This window comes from Cyanistes caeruleus, chromosome 6 (assembly GCF_971803275.1).
Source record: "Cyanistes caeruleus chromosome 6, bCyaCae1.hap1.1, whole genome shotgun sequence".
Lineage (NCBI taxonomy): Eukaryota > Metazoa > Chordata > Aves > Passeriformes > Paridae > Cyanistes > Cyanistes caeruleus.
In genome coordinates this window covers 7,710,666-7,733,825 of record NC_141706.1, presented here as the reverse complement: position 1 = coordinate 7,733,825, position 23,160 = coordinate 7,710,666, and the positions used below count along the sequence as shown (strand labels likewise).

Genomic DNA, 23,160 nt, shown 5'->3' with positions numbered 1-23,160 from the left:
TTTTATGTGACATATAATGCATAAATTAAGAAAAAAAAAAGCGAAACTTTTCAGAAATTACACATTTAAGTAAACTGGGATGTCTTTGGCAATTGTTTTTTCCAAGGCACCATGAATTTGGATGTTTATATCCTAGCAAAAATAAAGATAACGGTGTATCACATTCAACAAAGCTGTTAAAGTTCTAGCTTTATGATACTTGAGAATTATGTAATTATATATGGTACTAATTTTTTTACATGAGCTTATTTAGAGAATAGTGGTATAGTTTGGGGGAGGATTTAATAGTAAAAATGTAGGAATTCATCAAATATTCCCAGACTTCACTTTTTCACCCGATTACTCAAGTACAATTTGTCATCCTATACTATAAGTGAAATTGGAGGTTAATAATAAAACAGAAGGTAAGTGACTTTCTTCATATGTAGCATTTCTATAAAAAGTTTATTTTATGCTGAATCGTGTTTTATTATAAAATCTGCACCTTCAGTGAAATAGCATTAAACTTAAGAATACATACTAATATTTCAATGTCAATTCAGTCCTTAACTTGCTAATTGAAATTTCTATCTTGAATTGAAATAGAAGCATTTTATGGACTTTGCTTATTAATAAAGATTAAATCTAACTAGGGGGCTGGTTTGATTTTTCAGAGAAGTCTGACTTAATGCATGAGCATCAGATGCATAAATATATTTTGAAAAAGATCAAAATCAGTCTGAATCAGGTCATTTATTGGGAGGGAAAGGGGAGAAAAAAATGAGCTGAGTGTTTCAGTGAGCTCTCATTTCCAGGTCTTTCAGATACACATTTTATTGACCTTAAATCAGTAAGACAGGTCCTTGTTAATTAACATTCGTTTAAATTCTGTTAAATTGCTAAAATTGCATTATATTGTCAGCAGGCATAAAACAACCCAGTAAAGAAATTTGCTGAATTATACCTCTTCAGGGTCTGGCCTGTTTCAGCACATGCTTGAATATAATCTCAGCTGTTTTGCTTGGCTGTATTATTCCATTCAGTTTTGTGCATGAAAATCTTACAGACCTTAATGTATTTAGAAATTCATCAGACTTTAATGCTTTCTTATCCTACTTGGACAAGCTTGGACTGTGAAGAAAATAGCACAAACAGAGTCACTAATTCTTTTGTTCATAGTTCAATAAAACTGGAACCTTCATCTTGAAGTATCAGGCTGCAGATGTCTGATTGATAATGGAAATATATACAGTATCTTACCTCTTGAATAAAAAAATCTGGACTCTTAAACCTTCTGGTCTTGGAGATTAATATTTTTTTTAGCATTCAAAGCAATGAAGGTCTAACAAGACAGCCTATGTAAGCAGATCTTCAGAACAAAACATGTTCCAAAGAAGGAGAAATGTAACAGAATCCTGTAATTGTGACTTAGTAATTATATCTGCTAGAGATTCCACATGAGATTAAAAAACCAGCAAAATTATGCAATTAAGCTAATTAGCTCATTAATGTGGAAGTATTTTGTCATTCTAATCACAGAAGGAATTCATCTGAGTAAAAAAGCAGACAGGAATAAATTGTGGTAGGAGACAGAAATTGTCTGGTTTTAAAATTATACGTTTATGTGGTTTATGTCTGTCCTCTAAAACCTAAGCATGGCACCTGCATTTCTTAGGTTAATTTTATTTTTATTACTTGTTAAGAGGAAGTTTCTCATCACATATAACCTGAGCTTTCTATGTTGTTCAGGAATCCATCACACGCAGTGAAAGCGTTCCTGTTTCAAACAACTTGGCTCAATAATCTTTCCCATTCAAGTCTACTTTTCTAGCTAAAAGTCCCTTTTGTTCCTCATACAATACAATAGGATTGCTTAGCATTTGTAATCAATACTGTGTAAAATTGCAGTAATTTATCAGCCTGCTCTTAGCATCTTAGCTGAACGTCCTGTTGGCCATTCATTCATGAGTTGTGCCAGGGAATATCTGGAAAAGGTTCCTCACCCAGAGGGTGGCTGGGCACTCAAAGAGCTCCTCAGGGCAGTGGTCACAGCTCCAAGGCTGACAGAGCTCAAGAAGCATTTGGACAATGCTCTGGGGCACAGGGTGTGACTCTTGGGGGTGGCCTGTGTAGGGCCAGGAGCTGGACGTTGATACTTGTGGGTCCCTTCCAATTCTCTGAACCACAGTTTATTGAAAGTGATGCCTTCAGCTTTAGCTTTCATATTTTTCATATTCTGCACTGCCCAGGTGTGTAGTTTTGAGCTTCATATTAAGTGTTGTGAGCTCTTTTCACAGAGTAGGTAGATAGAAAAATTCCTTTTCTAGCTTGATACCAAGGACAATCGTTACAAGTTTTAGGCCCAAAAGCAGAAACAACAGTGGACTGAAGAGAGAAAGCATGGATGAGACTTCATAATCTGAAGCTGTGATTGAACAACTAACCCAAATACGCAGATGGAACTAAACTTCTAAAAATGTGAGACCTCATGACCAATTGTCCATTTTGTGACCATTTCTAGGTCCGCCTTGTGTGTAGCCCTTGCCAGGCTCTTGGACTGCCCAAGGTGCATTCTTTAAGGCATTTCAACAAATAACTACTTTATTCTTAATTCTGTCTAGCCACTGTTCTAGGTCAGCCTTCTCAAGGCATCAAAAGCAGTACCCATTAAGACAGCTCAGAATTTACCACACAAAGAGCTGCACACCGAGTAAAGTGAAATGTTTTTGTAATTCTGATGGGGTTGCTGCTTTTGTCACCTCTGTACAATGGTACAACCTTCAATGTTTGTAAATAATCCTAATGTATTTAGCTGTCAAAGGCAAGCAAATGGAGGTAAAGTGATGTCACAAGATCAAGTAACACATAAGTGACCGGATCATTTAACTCAGTTATTTTTGTACTCAAAACTAGTGCTTATCACACTAATGCACGATTTTACAGTGAGAGGAGGAAGAACTGGATGTGGAAATGTGTTTAAACATTTCTAAGATGCGTGTTTTTGTCAGTTGATATTTTTAATAAGTAGGATCTTGTAGGAAATTGTTAACAACATGTCTGAACTGACTACATAAATAAAAATGAGGGTATGCTATGGAAATTTTACAATTCTAAATTTAGATAATGCGTGTTATTAACTTCTGTTGATTAAATTTTGTGTGCTTATTTATAGCTAAAATGAGCCCAGCATACTGGTATACAACGTAATGGTGTAGAAACAATCAGCCATGTGCACCTGCTGGATCTTTTTTTGTAATGAAAGAGTAACAATTGACCTGCAACAGCAAAAGCAACACATTTACAAGGGTTCTTCCGTTGCTTTGGAGATTTTGTGTTTGAATTTACAACAGCCTTTGAGGAAAGGACCTTGAAAAGAAGCAAACTGGACACATCAATAGGTTTTTACCGGAGCTGATTAGGGAAACCCAGAAGTTGACATTGTGATACCTTTGCACTTATGCTCAATTAGTAGTAACGAGCTAGCAATGACTGATGCTTAATATAAGAAACTCAAACAGTGTATAAGCCAAGAACTGCGTTTCAGTTTGCATCATTAACTGAATTCCTATTTGTCACACACTTGCAATATCATTTATGCCATTCCATAATGTTTCCTGTTGTGATTGTTAAATTGTGTGTGATGTAATCGCTCTCTCCAACTCCCTAAAAGGAGGTTGTAGCCAGGTGGGGTCAGCCTCTTCTCCCAGGCAACCAGTGACAGGACGAGAGGACAAGCCTTAAACTGTGCTAGGGGAGGTTTGGGTTGGACCTGAATCTGGAGAAATTTCTTCACTGAAAGGGCTGTCAAACATTGCAAGGGGCTGTCCAGGGAGATGGTGGAGTCACCATCCCTGGAGGTGAAGAAATGATTGCATGTGGCACCCAGTGCCATGGGCTAGTGGACACAATGGTGATAAGTCAAAGGCTGGACTTCAAGGTCTCAGAGGTCCTTTCCAATCTAAATTATTCTGTAATTATGTAAGATTTTATGAAACTGTGGAAAAAAACAATCTCAAGGGTTTTTTTGTAACCTGAAAATCTGTCTTCTTCAACCTTGATGGTATTTTATTTACATTTGGAAAAAATATATCAATTGAAAGTTATATGAAACACATGTATCTTATTTTCTTATAACTATTAGCACAACACTGACAATGAACTGAGTTACAGAAGTTTTTATTTAGTCAACATTCAAATATTTTTTCCAGAGCAATCAACATCGCTTAGTGAATTTCACTGTTACAGTATTCAGTAGCACTGACCTACAACAAACTGCAGTGCTATGTTTATTTGGGTATTTTTATTGCTACATTAAAAATGTCATATTTACTACAATTAGAATGTTTATTAAACATGAATACTGTATTATGCCAATATATTGCTAGAGAGAAAAGCATAGTGAACAAACAATACAATTAGTAAATGAAGGGAACATGAACCTGTATTACCCTTTATTATTGTTTACTTACTGATTTGTAAAAGTTGCTGGTTTGTAATCTGTTTCTCTGTGACTGCTGCTAATTACAAAGACTAAAAATCGTAATAATTACTGCTTAGTACCACTGTGTGCTTAGTAACAGTTTGAAAGTTTGTGATTCCTGGCCACTTTGGTATTTAGTACTTAATTATTGTAGGGCTAATTGCAATGTAGCAGTTTCCTAAATGTAAGTCTTCTAGATGTATGCAATCTTTGGGATTTTAAATACTACACACTACTTTCATTATTTGATGTCTGAAAATTACAAAACAGCTATGTACCAGGAGGTTTCCCAGATACCAAAACAGCTGAGTGAAACACTTCAGCTGAAGTTCTGTACATCATATATTCAAATTGCTGCTGTTAATTCTAAAGCACTTTTGTATTAAAAAGAGATCATCACATGTCAGGTGGTGCTGTTAACATTTGGGTCTAAACAAGGTTTTATGATCTTCAGTTTTGGCCTTGATTTTTTACTGTGAAGTTGTTTAAGTGGTACTGATCATTTAAATATTAAATACTTGTTGTTTTTAATGATGAAAGCAAGGAATACATCAGCTACACAAACATTTAGTTTTGTTTTTATTTATTACTGTGTCCCCTTGCCATGATTGATGCATTTTATTATGGGAGTTCTGAAAGGAGTGGAGGGAAGAAGGAAAACAGCATTCTAGTTTTAAGGAAAAGTTCAGTTAAATTTTCAGTGCTTTCTGATATATTAGAAGAAAAAAACCACTTGTCCAGACTCAATAGTTTAGGATTTGTTAAAAGGTACATAAGACAGTTATGGTGTTAATTGAAATTCTGAGATGTAACCTATTTAGTTACCTCCTAAGTCAGGTCTCCTCCACAAACAGGTCTGTACCAAATCTAATGGTGACATTAACATATTTCTGAACAGAAAAACTTTGAATAGCTGTAAAATACATTAATCTGGCATGTAAATTAAAATAACCAAGTAATTTTCAGCTTTTTGAGTTGAGAGGCCTGATTCTTTACTGCCTAGCAAAGTAAAAATGCCTTAGAGAAGCTAGGCAGGACTACTGCTTTAATATGTATATGTATATGTATATGTATATGTATATGTATATGTATATGTATATGTATATGTATATGTATATGTATATGTATATTTTCTATTTAATATTTATTATTATATATTTAATATTTAATATGTATATTTTATACTCAGGCTTTGGACAATAATTATCTATAATCATGCTTCTGAGAGGTCTAGCTAAAAGTCTTTGTTTTTATAGTAGATACAGGAATATATTGACCTGGGACATAAGTGAAAGGAGTATATAATTGATTACTATGTGGAAGGTAATAAGGTTCCAGTTGCCACAGCAGCATCCACAAACACATTTAGTTTTTGGTTTGTATTAACATGAAACATGGATAAACCATTTTTATAATTTAGATGGTTTTGAAGATGTTTGCGAAGTCAGGCCAAGTTTTTCAAGTTACTTGAAAAGTTTGTATTAAGTGACAAAATGGCCTGCAGAAGTTTAACTTATGTAAACCTTAACCAGTAGAATGGGATACTTCCCATGTATTTTTAACTGCTAAATCACCAGGAATAGTTCACAAATGCAAATGTAAAATTTTTAGATATGGAATACAAACAATATGTTGCAAGAGTCAAAAGCTCTTTGTTCTGATAAGAAACCTGCCATCTGTTTTTCTTCATTCCCCACCTTTATCTCCCCTCCTTTTCACTTTGTTTTTCCATACGTAGGCTATACAACTTGAAGAGCTCACACCTTAAAAAGCTTTCTTGATGATTAGGAATAAGCTAAAGACACTTTTTTTGAGTAAGGCAAATATTCCATACTCTCCTTGTCAGCTGATCTGTTTCTGTTCACCCTGAGGGCCTTTTCTGTACCAGGCCAGATAATCTTACTGATGGCAGCAGGGGAGGCCACAAGTATCAGCCCCCTGCTTAATGACAATAGGACAATAAGCACAAACCTATTTCTACAAATTGAGTCGAATTGAGTTGTCCACTGAATCAAAATGATTCCCCATTCCATACACTGTGGAATTCTGGCTCCCAACCTGGAAAGTTTTTCAGTTTTCTTAGAGCTTAGGGGGTTTTTTAGTCTATTTTGTTTGTGTTCTGCTCTGGGGTCCTGAGAGGTGTATTGATCTTGGCAATTTTTTGTAATCTCAGATGATCATTCCCTTTACAATGATAGCCAATATTCCTTGGCAACTTCCACTTTATACCCACTGAGATCATTAGCACTAGTGTCATGAGCATTTGTTAATTAGGTTTTTGGGTTCTTCAGGACCAAATATCTTATTATAGGATATATAATATATATATAGGACCAAAATACCTTATTATCCCACCAACACAACTAGAGAATTGCTTCTGAGTATTTTGTTTCAATCAGATTGAGAAAGAGCAGTACTCCAAAGACAAAACCCCATACCTGGGTCTCTGATTCCTGAATGAGACCATAGCAGTGTGTGAGTTCCATGACCATTGTGGCAACTGGAGAAGCCTGTAAGACCTGCAACATCACACTACCTGTTTTCCAGAGAGCCCTAAAACAGCCTATTTCCAGTTATTATGCAGTTTATAGAAAAGATTTCCCTGTGACCAACATCTTCAGCTCCCCTCAGAGTATCAAAAGTACTTTCCAAGGCTGCTTCTCTAAAAACTCAGGAGTTACTTGTGCTCCATAAAAGACTGGACTCTTCAGCCTCATCTCAGTTCCACATTTGGAACCACCTTATGTGCTTCTCAAACTATATCAACACGATCTTTGACCATCTGGTGACCTTTATCAGATTACTGCCTAAAGATTTTTGCCAGAAGTTTGACACTCCAATTATTGAGGGTCATATATCATCTAGAACAATCCTGCAAGCCTCACTTGACGCAGCAGGGACAGCAGTCTGTGCTTTCAATGCCCCCTTATTTCTTAGGCAATTTTCTTGGCTTCTGTGTTTCCAGGAAGAATAAAGCCATTATAAAGAAAGATTCTTGAGCATCCTTTCCAAAGGAGCACTGCAGTCCACCAAGGGGGGTGAGCTGGAACATCATACCAGAAGTAAGCAGAAGTGATAGGAAATTACTTACTTCTCTACTGGTTGTTTAGTCAGGTTTTGTCTTTTTTTAAAGCATAGACATTTTCATGGATGAGTCTGAGGAGCTTTATTATTTGAATGTTCTAACTATCCATTCTCCCAGGCCTTTGTGGCAGACTCTTGCTTCCTTGGCTAGAAGCTGTGCCTGAGAGACTTGAGATGGAAAGGAATGAATGCTGTCTGCTCCAGAAGTAAATATATCAGGTGTCAGACACATTTGCTAGTGATCTGCCCGGGTTCTTGAATGAGCTGGGAAACAGATCAGGTCAGTCAAGCATCCATATCACATGCAGGAAGTCCATGCCAATGTTCTTGAGACTTTTCTACAAGGAATGTGGTTAACCAAGACATACTCTTCCCATGGATATGCCAGTCTTTTTACTCCAGAGTGGCTTCCAGATTCTTTTGTAATGAATTGTTAAAGGAGACAAATTTATTCGTGTCCCTTTTTCTTATAAACTGCCCAGAGTGATTGCTTTTTCTCTTCAGAGAAATACCATAATTAATAGAAGAACAAGTAAAAACCAAATGTATTTTGCCAAGTAGACACACAGGAAAGACTGTGTTCTTTTCCTTGTCCTCCTTTTCAGGAATTCTGCTCTGTTTCCTGGATGGTGCTGGATTCCTATATCAGCCCAATCTATTTGACTGCTCTTCTAGCACTACTCTTCCAGGCTAGTCCTCTCCTTGGTTTTGTTGCTACAATAGTAATTGTATCTTGTAGGGTTTGTTAATACATTTTTCTCATTTATCTGCTAGTTTTCAAGTAGGTTTTGAATATCATAGTTGTTTCTTCTGTTTCTCAACAATTTGGAGTGGTCAGAAATGTCACTTGAACTTAGAATTATCTGTGAATGTTCATCACAGATCCCTCATCACCCAGCCTATCCTTAGAAGAGTATGCATTAAGAAAGAAAAAGTATGGAAGCACACATACAAAGATAGATACATGTTAAAAAAGTTATCAACTATTTCAAGAAAAGACCTTAAAACAGTGATAATGCTTATGCAGCAGTGCAGATTAAGAGCTGAGAAACATTCTCTGAAATTCACATTCGCTTCACTTTGCAGAATTGAGTGTATAATGAGTTCGTCCCTGACTGGAACCAGAGAAAGTTGATCAATTTCTAACCAATGCTCAAAAGTCTGCTAAAGGAGAGATAAACCACACTTAAGAATGAAGTACTGCTGTCATTTTACTGGTATACTACAATTGCACAATGCTGTGTTACTAAAAACTTTGTGAAAATATAAATATGCATAGTGAAGTTGTTATACCAATTCCTGACATATTTTTAAATTTCTTTCCTTCTTTGTGTCTAATCAGATTTAGGCCAAAACCCAGAAGATCATTCACAAATATGTTGCTGGTGGGTGATACTCAGTATTTAGATTCATTAGGCAGATCTTATGACACGGACTTTGGAGATTTAATCATGTAACTGTCAGCTTTCAATAAAAGCAGATATAAAAAATATTTAATATACTTTCCTAATTTGTTTTAGATTTGGCAGTATCGACTACATGTTCAAGATCTCAGTAAAACTGTGGCTATACTGAAGTATGTCATTAAAAAAAAAATTGGTAATGCCCTAACCAGTGTAACCCAGAAACTGGATTTTAAAACCCAGGTTCAATATATTCTGAAGAAATGATTCATGAGTCTGATTTGTATTAGAAATATATACTGATGTCACTTTAGAAAAAAGCTTCAATATGAAAGGGCAAGCTACATACACGATGAAGCTTGGTTATTATTGATAGGGAAGCAGCACCAGGGAATGCTTCAAATTACATTGAATAAGTGATTTTCTAAATAAGATCCTAAACAAATTAACTTACTGTTTTGCTTTAGTGGTAAGAAGAGTATTTTTGTCTGAAACTAATCTAGATAACGTGCTGCGTATTGTGTAAAGGTAATAGTGAGAATACAGAATTCGATAAAAGGAGTGTTCTGTTTGAGAAGAGATTATTTTATAACTTTCACCCATGTGATTTTGTGCAATACAAAAAGAAATACAAATCCATTCATATTCACTGCTCACTGTGAGGCAAGAAGGTGTCCAGGGCTTTCTGGTAATTGTATTGCTGTAATGCATTTTGAATTGCATAACAAAAAATTGATAGTGTCTATCACTGGTCCCTTCAAAATCCTAAGGCATGTATTCAATTTCCAATCTGGAAAACATCTTCCTGTGTTTATTAAGTATTATAACACAGTTGAAAGGGTCTATATAAATGCAGGATTAGTCTTCTGACTTTACAGTCTATTATTTTTATTTTTTTTTTCATATCTGAGCTCCAAGTATGAAACCTTTAACTTGGTAACAACTTTTTTCTGAATAATCATTATTCCTGTTTGCTTAATGATGTGATAAACACAGCTTAAAAATATTTTCATGCCATGGAATCTGTTGTGAATGAGACATCTGTAGTCACAAATTTATTTGATACATACTTCTTAAAATCCAAAGCAGATGTGCAGATGTGTGACTCTATAGTGATATACTAATAACTAATGCAGACCTTTTTAGATACTCATTCACTACATTGAAGGCAGGGTTACATCAAGGTGGCCTGGAATTAATTTAGAGCCCTTTTGGCCCATCACTGAATCCTCCCAAGGACCTGGCATAGAAGTCAAGGGTTGTGCCAAATACTCTGGCTTTAGAATTATCCTTACATCAATGGAATTTTTTCATAATTTAAGCATGTGTGATGCAGTGTCTGAGCTCTGTGATCTGTCAGAATTATCGCAGACAACGGACACAGCAGTGCCAGAAGCTCTCTCGCATTTGTCAGGACAGGCTTAAATTTCTGCTTGCATTGTTGCTAGTTTAGAAATACATGCAATGAGGATGACAGTGCCAAACAAAATTTGTTCTATGAAAGCTGGGATATGCATGACAGCAAAGTTGTTAAAATCCATGTAGCAAAATTGGGAGCTTGGCAAAAAGTAAAAAAAATAAAACTGGCTGATGACAGCAGGATTTTTAAGACTAAAGCCTACTCAAACATCTATTTTTCCTGCATATTAATTCTCTATTGTTGTCTTTCCTAATCAAAAACTGAATTCAGAGTAAGAATAGGCTGAGTCACTTTTTAAAAAATGTGGTCTACAAATACCAGAACCATTGCCTAAACAGTAACTGACTATTACAATGTTTAACTCTCCCACAGAACTTGGAAATGCCTGTAAAGAGAAGTGTCAAATAAATCCTTAATGCTTTGCCATGGATAGTACGTCATTCCTAGGGTCTTTGGCCTTTTCACTCTGTCTCTTTATTTTTTGTTAATTTTTTTTTTTTTTAATTTCAGTTTAATATCCTCCGGAAAATTTGTTTCTGTATGTGAATGTCTTTCCATTTTTCAAGCAGAAGTTTTTGGCACCAGTAGATGTGGCAAAAATATTGTGAACATTTTATTGCGTGATCTACATATAAGCACTCATTGTAAAATATTTATGGCATATAAATGCATAAGTAAGAAGGTAATACTTTGTCTAGTCATTAATTTAATATGACAACAATGTCGGTGGTAAGGAAATGGGATCCATTAGTGGTCTCATGGCTTTATTTCTGTGCCACGCTGTTACTTCCTATCTGTGATGACTCTTTCATGGGGGGAAATTTTGAACCTGCTTATTTGTGACTCTTCACCAATCTGTCTCAAATCTCTGTATATCCACTGCTGAAGGTTTGATGACGCTTTGGTTTTGATTCAGGTATACTCAAAAAGAGTTCCAACAATATGAATCAATAGAGCAGTTAATATATTTGGAAGAGCTTATGCAGCTATATGCCCACTGAAATGGGTCTTTTATCCAGACTTAATAACTGACATTCTTTTTCATTGAAATGAAAAGCTTAGCAGATTTTCTGATAACTGCAACAATATTTTTCATAATTCTCCATAAATTATGATAATAATTCTTCCGTTGTATTTTGATGACTCAGAAAATTCTATGTGTGCTGTTTAAATCATAACTTCTAGGCTAGGAAGCAATTTATGACTCAAAATACATTTTTCTTGCACAATAAAAGCATATTATACAGAAACTCTTCCTCACTCAGAGTGAGGAAATGAATTTCAGGTCCAAGAAATAACAAGCAATAATACCCATCTGAATTTATCTCTAAATACATTTTTGTACTATTCAAACAAGAACCTACAAATAAAAAGTATTTCCAGGATATGCTATAACAGCTCTGCTGTGTTGAACCTCGTGTCCTTGTTTGTTCCAGAACTGGACAGAAAGAGCCGGACTCTTTCCTGCAGTTCTCTTTCCACAGGGATTATTTAAGCCTGCTTTCAGCATTCCCTGGTCTTTCCTAGCCAGCTCTGATGATCAAGCAAGGTTAGTTGCCCTGTAGGCCTGTCCTGAAAAGGTCAACTGACGTCAGTCCACAAAAGCTATGGATTAAAAAAAGTTAGGAGAAGACTTTAAAATGCGCGTAGTTAATATCTTTCGTGACAAAATATTCCAGTGATTTAAATTGGTCAGTACTTTAAAAATGGTAAAAAATGCCTTTGGCAACATGAATGAAAGTTTGTCATAGAGACTGAAATGTCTGCACCTCTACTAATGTGCCTGCAAAAGAACAGGAAAGAAATCTGGTATAATTTATATAGAGAGGTTGTTTTTCCTATTTCAGAATTAATATGAAATGATAGATTTTTTTTTCCTTGTAAGAACTGAGATCATCTTTAAATTATTCTAAAGACAAGTATGTACACTTTTAGCAGCTGTCAAATTTTTATTTTTAGCCTTAACCTACTTGATGAAAATGTCATCAAATATTACGCATGTCATACTCCGAGGCTTCTAATTAAGTAGTCTTGTCACCATATGTCTTTTAATGAAGCAAATCTCTTACCTGTATTGAATCCAAATATGTGTTGTTCACATTGTCAAGGCAGTAAGACAGTTCTCAAAATAACTTAGTCAAAATGCTCAGTCTTGAATGCATTATGACAGCACTGCTATTTGTGGGCAACCACTTGTGCATCTGAGAGGAGTGGCTCTGATCTCTCTGGGATCTATCCTTCCCCTTCTCCAAGGGGATGGAGGCTCTGCCTTCATTCAGTCTGTCTCTTACTCTGGCACAGCAGTTTTCTTTCTTCTCCTTTGGCAGTCTGCTGTGCCTAAGCAGCACAACGTGCAGCCCCTGGGAGTGCTCCCAGAGTGTTACCGCTGACCTCAGACGAGCCAGTCTTTTGCCAAAAAACTCCATCTAACTACAGGAGCATAGCACACAGGGGTTAATGTGGGCTGATGGTGAGTGGTATCCCAAAAGGGGACTTGCAGGAATGTTGTTTCCTCTCGTGAATCAGCAGAAGCGGAGGCATAATGGCCTTGCCTTTCAGTTGCTGTACATTAATCTCTGCAGAGCAATGCCTGTCATCGCTCAGATGTCAGATGCTGTTTATAACTCTGCTGGAAACACAGCATAGAATAAAACAGGCTCATTAGTTTCTCGTGAGACTGTATATGCATGTTTTAGGTTAGCTGTGCTTTCACTGCTGCACTTAGCTCAAACATTGTAGCAACAGCATTGGTGGCTTGGAAAGTTGTTTGGTCTGTGAATTTGTCCAATTGCTCTCTCAATACGTGACTGAAAAGACCATGATGTGTTCAGGTGCAGAGGTTTCCACAGCACAGGTATGACAGGACTCAGAAGTATTCCCTTGGCTTGGCTTGAACCTGCTGCATTTAATGACACCTTGTGCCAGAGCTGCAGGACAGAGAGAAGCATTGAATCTATTCAGAATCTCTGTGCCAGCTGTGATTTGGCAAGAGTTCAAAGCCTTTCTTCATTTATCTGTTATTTAGACTGAGGACTTCTACTCCTTACTGTCATCCTTTATATGAAGCTATTCCATAATTTGGATGCTTCTTTTTACTTTTCCCAGTGCCACATCATTTCAAGGTGGGAAACAAGAGTCATGGCCAGTGTTCAGTGGTGTCAGATACAGAATGGATTTATACAGTGGCACAGCAATGCTTTATGTTCTACTTCCTAATCATTCCTTACATTTAATTTGGACATTACTGAGCACTGAACTTGTTTTCATGGAGCTAGCAATTGTGTATGCATCACTCTGAAGTCATCCTGGTTATCAGGTTGCCAGCTGTGAAACTAAAAGGGGGAAAATACTATATTATGCTAACTTGGATTTTTAATAAGTAGTTCATTTAAATGTGAGGATAGTTTTAGCTTTACTTTTCAGTCCTGTACTCTTTTATATTTTGATGTCTCGATGTAATATATTTATTACTGTTCGTCATTCCCTTTTTCGCTCTGCAATTATATTTGTAATATGTGCAAAATACTTCCTTTCTGGTGTGATGCTTTTGTGATCTGCAAAAGAGGTATTTGATTCTGCCTTGTTCATTTTGCCTTTCTCACCTCCTGAATCGACGCAGTACACCCTCAGTTCAAGCGCTTCGCTGAGGAATGGGCTGGGTGCTCTTTAACAGCAGCACACTGAGATGAAATCAGAAATACACCTCCAACCCTCTGCCTTTCGCCCTGCCTGCAGAGGTCTCGTCCGGAGCCTAAAGGGCAAGAAGGAGCATCCAGAAGGAAGTGAATGACTTCCTCCCACGGTAAGCGTTTCCCCGCTGGAGAGATTATTCCTGCCTCCGGCATCCTCTCCTACGGCCGCCTTGGGAATACGGAGCAGCTGTGCTGCAGCAGCAGGAACTCCGTGCCCTGCCACCCTTCCTGCCGCCACCTAACACCAACACGGTGGCTTTAGAATAAATTTTTAATAGCTGGACATCTGGTGAGGTCGGCTATGTTTTGTCTTATTCTCCTAAGAAAGAGAATATATTCGGGAAAATATTTCGGTGGTTAATTTAATAAACCTACAGCAGTTCGTACGGCTTCCAGAAGTTCTTAATTTCTGCGGCTTTTAACAATATTCTCCGTGAAGTTTTACAACCTTGTCTTTTTATCGCTGAAGTCGTGGCTGCTGACATGACTCTCTGTACACCTACGGAACAATGGGGAGGCTTGGCGTGCTTTAGCGCTCTATCAAAACTAACGCGGTGTTGTCAAAACGAGAGGAAATGTCTTGTGTGTTGTTCTGGTACCGTAGGAGGAGTAAATGGAACTTTAGGGAGTCCCTCGGTGCTGGAGGAAGTTATTGGGGAATGGCATTAGAGGAGAGGCTCGGGAATATTTACTGCAAGCCCCGTGAGGCCTGAAAGCCGTTCAGCTCGCTCAATAACATAGTTCTATATCCTGATCCCACACAAAAACGGCGAGGAAAGGAAGTAGTTTCCAAACCAAATAAACTTTTTCATTCATCGGAAAGCTTTAAAAATAACAAAACAATTCAGGTAATTTAAATCGGCGTCGGAGGAGCCGCCGCCCCCTCAGAGGCAGTGCGCAGGCGCGGCGCATCGATGACTCGGGGCGCGACTGGCGCCGCCTGCCCGCTCCCATCCCGGAGCGCTCCCCAGCCCGCGCCGCCCGGAGCCGCCGCCGCCGCCGGGAAGCAGGAGGATGGTGAGGGGCGCCGGGCCGGGACAGGGGACACGGCCCGGGACAAGGGACCCCCGCCGCCCGCCCGGCCTGCCCAGCCGGCACGGGGGAGCCGGGAGAGCGGGCGGGAGGGAGCGGGCCCGTGAGTAAGCAGTTCCCGGGCCACGCGGGGCCGCGGGCGGGACTGGGCCTCGCTGCCGGCGTGGAAATAAATGGGAGCGGGGAGCGGGCCCTGCTTCGGTCCTGGGACAGAGACTTCCGAGGCCCTGTGAGGAGCCATGTAAATATCTCTGCGGCGGTCTGAAGCCTCTGTGTTACGAGGGGACTGCGGGAGCCGGGCCTGTTCAGTCTGGAGGAGAGAAGGCTGAGAGGGGATCTCAGTGCGCACAGATACCTCAAAGGCGAGCTGAGAGCGTGGTGCCACAGCCTTTTCAGCGGTGCCCAGGGACAGGACGAGGAGCAGTGGCCGTGAACTGAAACATCAGGAGTTTCACCTAAACACGAGGAAAAACTTTCTTACACTGAGGGTGTCAGAGCGCAGGATCAGCTGCCCAGGGAGATCATGGAATCTCCCTCTCTGGAGACATTCAAACCCCCCTGATTGTGTTCCTGTGTCACCTGCTGGAGGTGACCCTGCCTTGGTGGGGAGTTGGACTGAATGATTTCCAGAGGTCCCTTCCAACTAACAGCTTGACAAAAGGAGTTTAACAAAACAAGAACTTATTTACAGAAAAGGTGATTATTGGAATGGGCTGCCCAGAGAGGTGGTGGAGTCACCATCCCTGAAGGTGTTTAGGGAGACTGGATGTGGCACCCAGTGGTCTAGTTAACAGAGTGGTGTTCAGTCACAGATTGGCCTCCATGTATCAGACATCTTTCCAACCTTATTGATTCTGGGATTATGTAGTGCTGGGATTCTGTGGAAACAACCAGGGCTTCCTCCAGGAACAGTCTTTTAGCATATTAGGGATACTAATGAGTTTTATTTTGTTCATTCCAGTTTCGCAACCAGTATGACAATGATGTCACAGTTTGGAGCCCGCAGGTAAAAACCTTTATGCACTTGCTCACTGGAGTTTTAAAACGCTTTTTGGTTTTTCTCCACCGCACAGCAATGGTCAGAAGTCACAAAGGTTGTGTTCAGGTGCCTGAACCTTCCCGCAGGCTGCTCCCCTTTCCCTTTGTAGGCTGTAGGTGTCCAGAAAGCCCTCAGCACATCCCTGTCTGTTGGTGTATGAACCCGAGTGGTGTTTTCCTGGGCCTTGCCCCCTCCAGGTGCTTAAGGCAGTTGTTTTGAAATGTACCTGTGAGGTACAACAGAGATGCTGTCACCTTTGGGTGGTTGGACTAGATGATCTGTAAAGGACCCTTCCAGCCCAAACCGTTCCATGACTTTATGATCCCTTTAGAGAGCTGCGATAAGTTGGTAAGTAGGGTATACAAAGCATGAAACAGTTTCAATCTTGCCAATGTTAGGCTGTTGTTAGGTCTTTCTCTCCTGACCACTATATAATATGGGAAAATAACTAGTTTATAATTGGGAGATTCAAGTGAGATTTGCATTTGAATTTGAAATTTTATTATCTCTGTATCAGTTTCACACTGTACATTGTTACTGAAAACATGAAACTTACACAAGTTGTTTTGAAAATAAATATTCTGGAATTTTAAAAGCCACTGTCAGCTGAGGTATTTAATATTGCCTCTTCTCTCATTATGGATATTTTAAGACTGAATGCTTATAGAAAACCAGAGCCTTGGAAAAAGATTTGTTTATTTATTCAGCAAAACTAGAGATTTATTTTAAATGCAGGTAGCAAATAAATTGTATTAGTCTCAAGCTAATGTATTATTAGTTTGTGGGTTTGTGTCACTACTGAAATTCTTCATCATGTAGTACTATTGCATGTGAGATACATTTTCCATACAGTGCAGCAGAGACTGTTCTTTCCATTCTCCATGAAGACAACCTTGAATATTTCCCTTTTCCTTTCAGTCAATACCATGATAGGTGTAGGTGCCTTTGAACTGTTTTCATCCTTCTTAATGATTATGTTTCTCTGGCAGGTTCTGTATCACAAACTTTATTTTTTTAATCTCATCTGTTACTTTAAAAGTTACTTTTAAAACTATAACGTTCTCTTAAGACTTTTACCAGATACTGCAAAATCATAGACAGCACAAGTTTTTTTGTTTTTTCTTAAATTGCCTTGAAAATATTAAAAGGGTTGGTTTTCTCTAAAAAAAGACATTTCAAATTGCTACTGTGCTGCAAGTACTACTCCATCCATTCTTGTAGGTGAGGCAGTGATGTGATGCCATAATAGTTTTTGGCACTGTTAATACAGGAGCAAAGTATACTTTACTGGGAGATGTTCTTGAGTATGGTAATAAAGAAAAGGAAATAGAAGATTTAAGAGCTCAAAGTGGTTTCACATTTTTAATCTTGCATGTCATTCCTGACAGCTGACAAATTTGTGTTGCACAGGTCACAGCTATTCAGTGCTGCTCTTGGGCAGGAAATATCCTGTGTTATTGAAATTCCAGTTATAACGGGATGAAATTCAACATTAGGGTCTTTCTAGGAGACCTAAATAAAGACCCTTATGCCAGCAATCCCCAACAAGCCATGGGGAAGGTGGTATCCTGTAGATCATTCCTTGCACATTCACCACGACAGCGACTGCAATTCCCCTCCTTCCCAGCTGGTGGGATGCAGCTCCGTGGTGTCTGTGCTTGCAGGATAGGAGTGCCCATGTTTGCTGTCTGACATGGGCTGGAGTCCTGAAAATGGGAAAACCCTCAGTGGTTCTGTTAAATGGACATTAAAACTCCTGGCCACCTCTGCAGAACTTGTAGGGACTTTGTTTTCTTTGAGACTTCTACTCCTGTTTCAGACTTGACAGCAGTTGGCCAATAACTTGTTCAGAAGTTATTGGGGGATGGCTGGTGAGACACAACAATTGTGTAAGACTCATTTCTTCAGCAAACCCGATTAAAAGTTAAGTGTCCAGCTTCAGCTGGTAGTTTTGTCTGTCTTTGAGTTACATTCTGATTTAACCTGTTGTGCAGTAAGTGTCCCTGTTGGGGTGGGGAATAAAGGTCTGAAAATTCAAACCCACTGGAAACTGATTCAGAGGATTAACTAGAGAGGGATTGACGACCTTCGACTTGGTTTTGCAGGGCCGAATTCATCAAATAGAATATGCCATGGAAGCTGTGAAACAAGGCTCAGCTACTGTGGGGCTGAAGTCGAAAACACACGCTGTCCTGGTGGCTCTCAAGGTAACTTCTGAACTCTGGTCTCAGTGGGGACAATAATGTTTGTAGAAAAGTTTTGGTTTGGCAAATTAGTTTTGTGCGGATCATTAGACATGAAATGTACATGCAATTGCAGGTTCCCTTTGCTTGAGTACTGAAATATTTCCAGTACCCATGCAAAGCAGATCTTCACAAAATGGTGAAGGAAATTAGTGGAAGATTTTTTTCCTTTAACAGATGTGTTCCTCTTTTTTTTTCCTTTTTTTTTTTTCTTTTCATTTGTGATTAAGCAGTAAATCTATTCCTTTATTTTCCCAAAATTTGAGTGAGTGTCCTTTCTTTTTTCTGAGAGAACTGAAGTGGGATTAGGTTTTTCTTGTCTTCTGTATCAAGTGTATAAATTTAATTTTTTTTTATTGTTTCATGATCATATTCAGTTCTTGCTATAAATGTTAGCAGATTTCTCCACAGTGCTTGGCCAACTGTTCAGTTTGCCACATAGCTTTCTCCTTTTATGCATAGAGAGCACAGTCTGAGCTGGCAGCTCATCAGAAAAAAATCCTGTATGTTGACAACCATATTGGTATCTCAATTGCTGGACTTACTGCCGATGCAAGACTCTTGTGGTGAGTATCCTGCTTGTTGACATACACAGTGCTGCAATAATGAGGGAAAGTTCATTCAGACTATTGCAAATGACATTTTCTGCTTGGCTAAGGATTGGTTTTGAATTGCTGCTTTGTTGTATTATGCCAAAGACCTCAGCATGAAATTCTGGCAGGTTTTTAACTAGTTGGCAGAAATCTCATTTGTTTGGCCTAAAATTTTATTCTTTGGTTTTGTTACAAGTAAAACAGTCCTGTCTGGTTTCCTCAGTGTGATAGAGTTTCCAAGCAGTCTGAGAAACTCCATCACTTCTTTTTCAATGGCAGCTGCTTCTGTGTACACACATTTGAGAAAGTTATTAAACACATACAGTGCTGTTTGTGTGGGGGGCTTGCTTTTAGCAAATTTGATCAGAAGTGGGGGGAAGGAATTCTGAAATGAGTTTTAAGTGCTGCAGTGTTACCAAGCAATGTTACCATTTAACCTTGCCATTTTTCCAGAGGATCCATCTGTTGCCTGCATGAACCTCTACCTTCTTTCCATTTGTGTGGCTGAAATACCCAGTTTATACTTTATCAAACCTGTGGTCAACTTTCTTAATAGCAATGATAGGTCATGCAGAAATGAAGTCATGGAAAGCCTTTGACCCTTTTTCTCAATGAGCAGAGGCTGAAACAAAAATGCTTATCTTAACAGACAAGCCTTGAGAAAAAACCTCATCCTGTCTTTGATCTATGCACTGATTTTAATTTTTAATTTTTATTTTTATTTTTGCTCCCTAGCAATTTCATGCGTCAAGAATGTTTGGATTCTAGATTTGTGTTTGATAGACCTCTTCCAGTTTCTCGTCTAGTGTCACTAATTGGAAGCAGTATCCTTTTTTTATGCACTTGTTATGCTTTTGTAGCTTTTTACTCCTTCATAAAATGACTTTCATCTATCACAGCTTAAAAGTTTAAAAACTTCATTGGACAGTTCTTTGTTCACACTGCTTGTGTATACTTTTGGAGAGCATCATGTAAGGATGCATTTTGGTCCATCTCTGCTTGGTTTAGGAAAACTCTTGGGTAATTATCATATAATTTTAAGATTGTTTCCTTAGCTTTCTTAAGAAACCCAGATTCCAACTCAGCGTTACGGCAGGAGGCCCTATGGAGTAGGACTACTGATCGCAGGCTATGATGTGAGTAAGGTGCTCCAGCTGCTATTGATCTGCAAGAAAATGTGCTTAGGGAAACTTTATGCAACAAATAGATGTTGAGAGGGAAAGTGGAAGAGGCAGACTTGTCAAAATTCTCTGAATAAGTGAACAATTTTCTGTATCTTACGCTAAAACATAACTCAGAAATTTGTTTAAACAGTAAGTGTAGGTAGGATTAGCTATTAAGGTGCAAAAATGAGATTTATGTAAGTATTTTGCTATTGATTTTGGATGCTTACAAACTATTATTTTAAAGATTTCCAGTAAAAAAACAAAAAGGATGTGGAAATCACCGTTGGCATCTCTCTCACTTGTTTGGCAACAACATTTTGCTTAATGCAGCACACAGAGAATCTCTGTCCTCAAGATTGCTGACATGAGGGTGGTTGGAGGACATTAGGATATTGCTTTTCATTTTGGATGGTGTGGTTTACTCTACAGCAAATTTTTACTTTTTTGTAGATAAGACAGAGTGTGTGTAAAATACCTGGTATTTTACAGCAAATGTTACATTTTTATTTTACATTTTACAAGCCATGAGGTAGAGAGCATACATAAGCACAGTGCAATTTGTAGAACAGAGTAAGAAACACCTTCTTGTGGCAGCCATCCTGTTCATTTAAAATCTGCACATGAACAAAGTAGAAAAAAAGAGGGTTTTGGGGTTTTCTTAAATACTGTTGTGTTTTTTTAAACAACAGTTTTGAAGGAATTGCATAAGAACAGGGATATATGATCAGCAACATAAAATATATATAAAACATGTTTCTGTGCACACATGTAGGTGTGAAGCAAAACTCTTAGAAAATTTCATGCTCCAGCAGCAGAGTTGGTGTGAATTTATATACTTGTTTAACATTATTTTCTTCTCTCTTCGTAGGATATGGGTCCTCACATCTTCCAGACTTGTCCCTCTGCAAACTATTTTGACTGCAAAGCAATGTCCATTGGTGCTCGTTCACAATCAGCAAGAACTTACTTGGAGAGGCACATGACTGAGTTCACTGACTGTGAGTAATGAAGGTCTCTCCACTCACTGGTATTCTGCAGTTTATTTCCTGCTGCCTCTCCATCCTTCTGCATTTAGTGACATGAAGACAAATTCTGTGAGCCAAGTTTGGTGTAACTGTAAATCTGCACAAAGACAAAATTTTAGAGATTATGGTTGAGATTTTCATGTCTTAATATGTGGATGTTTTTTACATCTAATGGAAAGAGAAGGCGTGCTCAGAAAAGCTGTGAAAAATGTAAAAAGCGTCTACCCTTTTTAACCCAGGGAAAGTGTAGCTGTTTCCATAGGAGAGCAGGGTTAGTATGTCAGGACAAGTATTTAGGCACTGCATTTAAAGTGGTGAATTTATTTTTGTATGTGATGATGATGAATAACCTGCTTTGGGGAAAAAAACTTGACTATCACTGAATGCAAGGCAGGGGTCAAAACAGATGCACTTGACCTCAAATATAGGGAAAGGCTGATTTCTCAACCAACTCTACTCAGAAAAGAGAGGAGCTCTGGGAGTCTAGTTGACCAAGCTGATTTTGTAGTTGTCAGCTAGGATTAGGAAGAGGGGGAATGAGTGTCTAGAGGTAATATCATAAAGTTTGTCAATGTCTTTCTGATTCCATTTTAAGGTAATCTAAATGAGCTAGTTAAACATGGACTGCGAGCCCTGAGAGAGACTCTTCCTGCTGAACAGGATCTGACCACCAAGGTAAGGACTAGCTTTCCTTTGCCATAGTTACTTGAAAATACTGTGACAAAATTCTTGTGAAGTATAGCTGGCACTGAAGCTTGGAAGCTGATTACTGGTAGAGAATAGTTTTAAAATACTGAAAATCAAAATGAGACGAAAATTGGCGGTTTGGAGAAATTTTGAAAAATTTAAACAAAATGAAAGAAATTGAAACCCTTAAATGGCTTTACTTAGAAGATTTTGAAACATGGTAGCTTTTGTAAGTGAAAGCTGTAAAGCTAAAGTTAATTGCAGGAAAATGCTTCTCACTGCTTCCAACCCTTTGCTTGACAGAATGTTTCCATTGGAATTGTGGGCAAAGACATGGAGTTTACCATCTATGATGATGATGATGTAGCACCATTCCTAGAAGGCCTTGAGGAGAGACCACAGAGAAAGGTGAGGGGTTGAGATATGAATAAATAGTTGAAAGACAGTAATTAGATATGATCTATTATGTTTAAAATACATTTAACTCTACTACTGTAGCAGAGTTTTAATAAGGCGGTTTTTAAAATATGAAGGTACTACATGAACACTGCATAATCTTAACTGGTAACTCAGATGCTTATTAAATCAATTATGCTGGATTTATGCCAGGCTGTTCCAATGTCATCTTCTTTCCTCATCTCTGATCAAGTTTTCACTGTTCAACAACAGAAGTGGTTGCCTGTGTTTCTCATGCCCTTTGCAAGATGCCTCTGTAGTCTCCTAATTACCAACTGTGTCCTACTTGTGCTTAATTTGGATAACAGTAATTTGTGAGCTGTTAGCTGACACGAGCTGCATTTACCATTCATGGTACTCCAATGGGGGTAAAGCTGATTTGTCAAGTGTTGTCTTCTTCCTTCCTAAAATATTTCTTTTGCCTCTCTCTAAGCCGGTTCCGCCTGTTGAAGAAACCGTGGAGAAGGCAGAGGAGCCGATGGAGCACTAGTTGGTGGATGAGTTCCTCTGTTAATGTATAATTACCCAGGAACATTTATCCATTTGCTGGTAACTTTATCTTCACCTATATATGTTTTCTGATGCTACATTCTGAGGATTGCTTGTAAAGAAGGAAACCAACCAGCCCACCTATCCTTAAAAGATAGACAGGAGGACATATCTGGGTGTAACTGCTTGGACAAAAAAGGTGTAACCATTTTCTAAATAGTACATGATACTGTTTTATAAAGAGAAGATACTGTCTTTAACTCATAAGGACAAGTGGAAATAAATCACTTTCTCGGACTCTGCTGTGAGTTTGGTTTTCTTTAGTCCGAAAAAACAACTATTCACAAATACCAGTGTCATATCAAGGTGCCA

General features: G+C 38.4%; 1 protein-coding gene across 1 annotated transcript; it reads left to right on the top strand.

The window, feature by feature from the left end:
• Positions 1-15,082: 15,082 nt before the first annotated feature.
• On the top strand, positions 15,083-23,085 carry PSMA1 (proteasome 20S subunit alpha 1; the record flags this gene model as incomplete). The annotated part of the gene is made up of 10 exons (XM_023928401.2): positions 15,083-15,331; positions 16,052-16,096; positions 18,235-18,336; positions 18,835-18,938; positions 19,701-19,789; positions 20,031-20,101; positions 21,000-21,129; positions 21,752-21,831; positions 22,147-22,251; positions 22,733-23,085. Coding segments are annotated over 10 exons (1,032 nt in total), but the record flags the coding sequence as incomplete, so codon positions are not given.
• Positions 23,086-23,160: the final 75 nt, after the last annotated feature.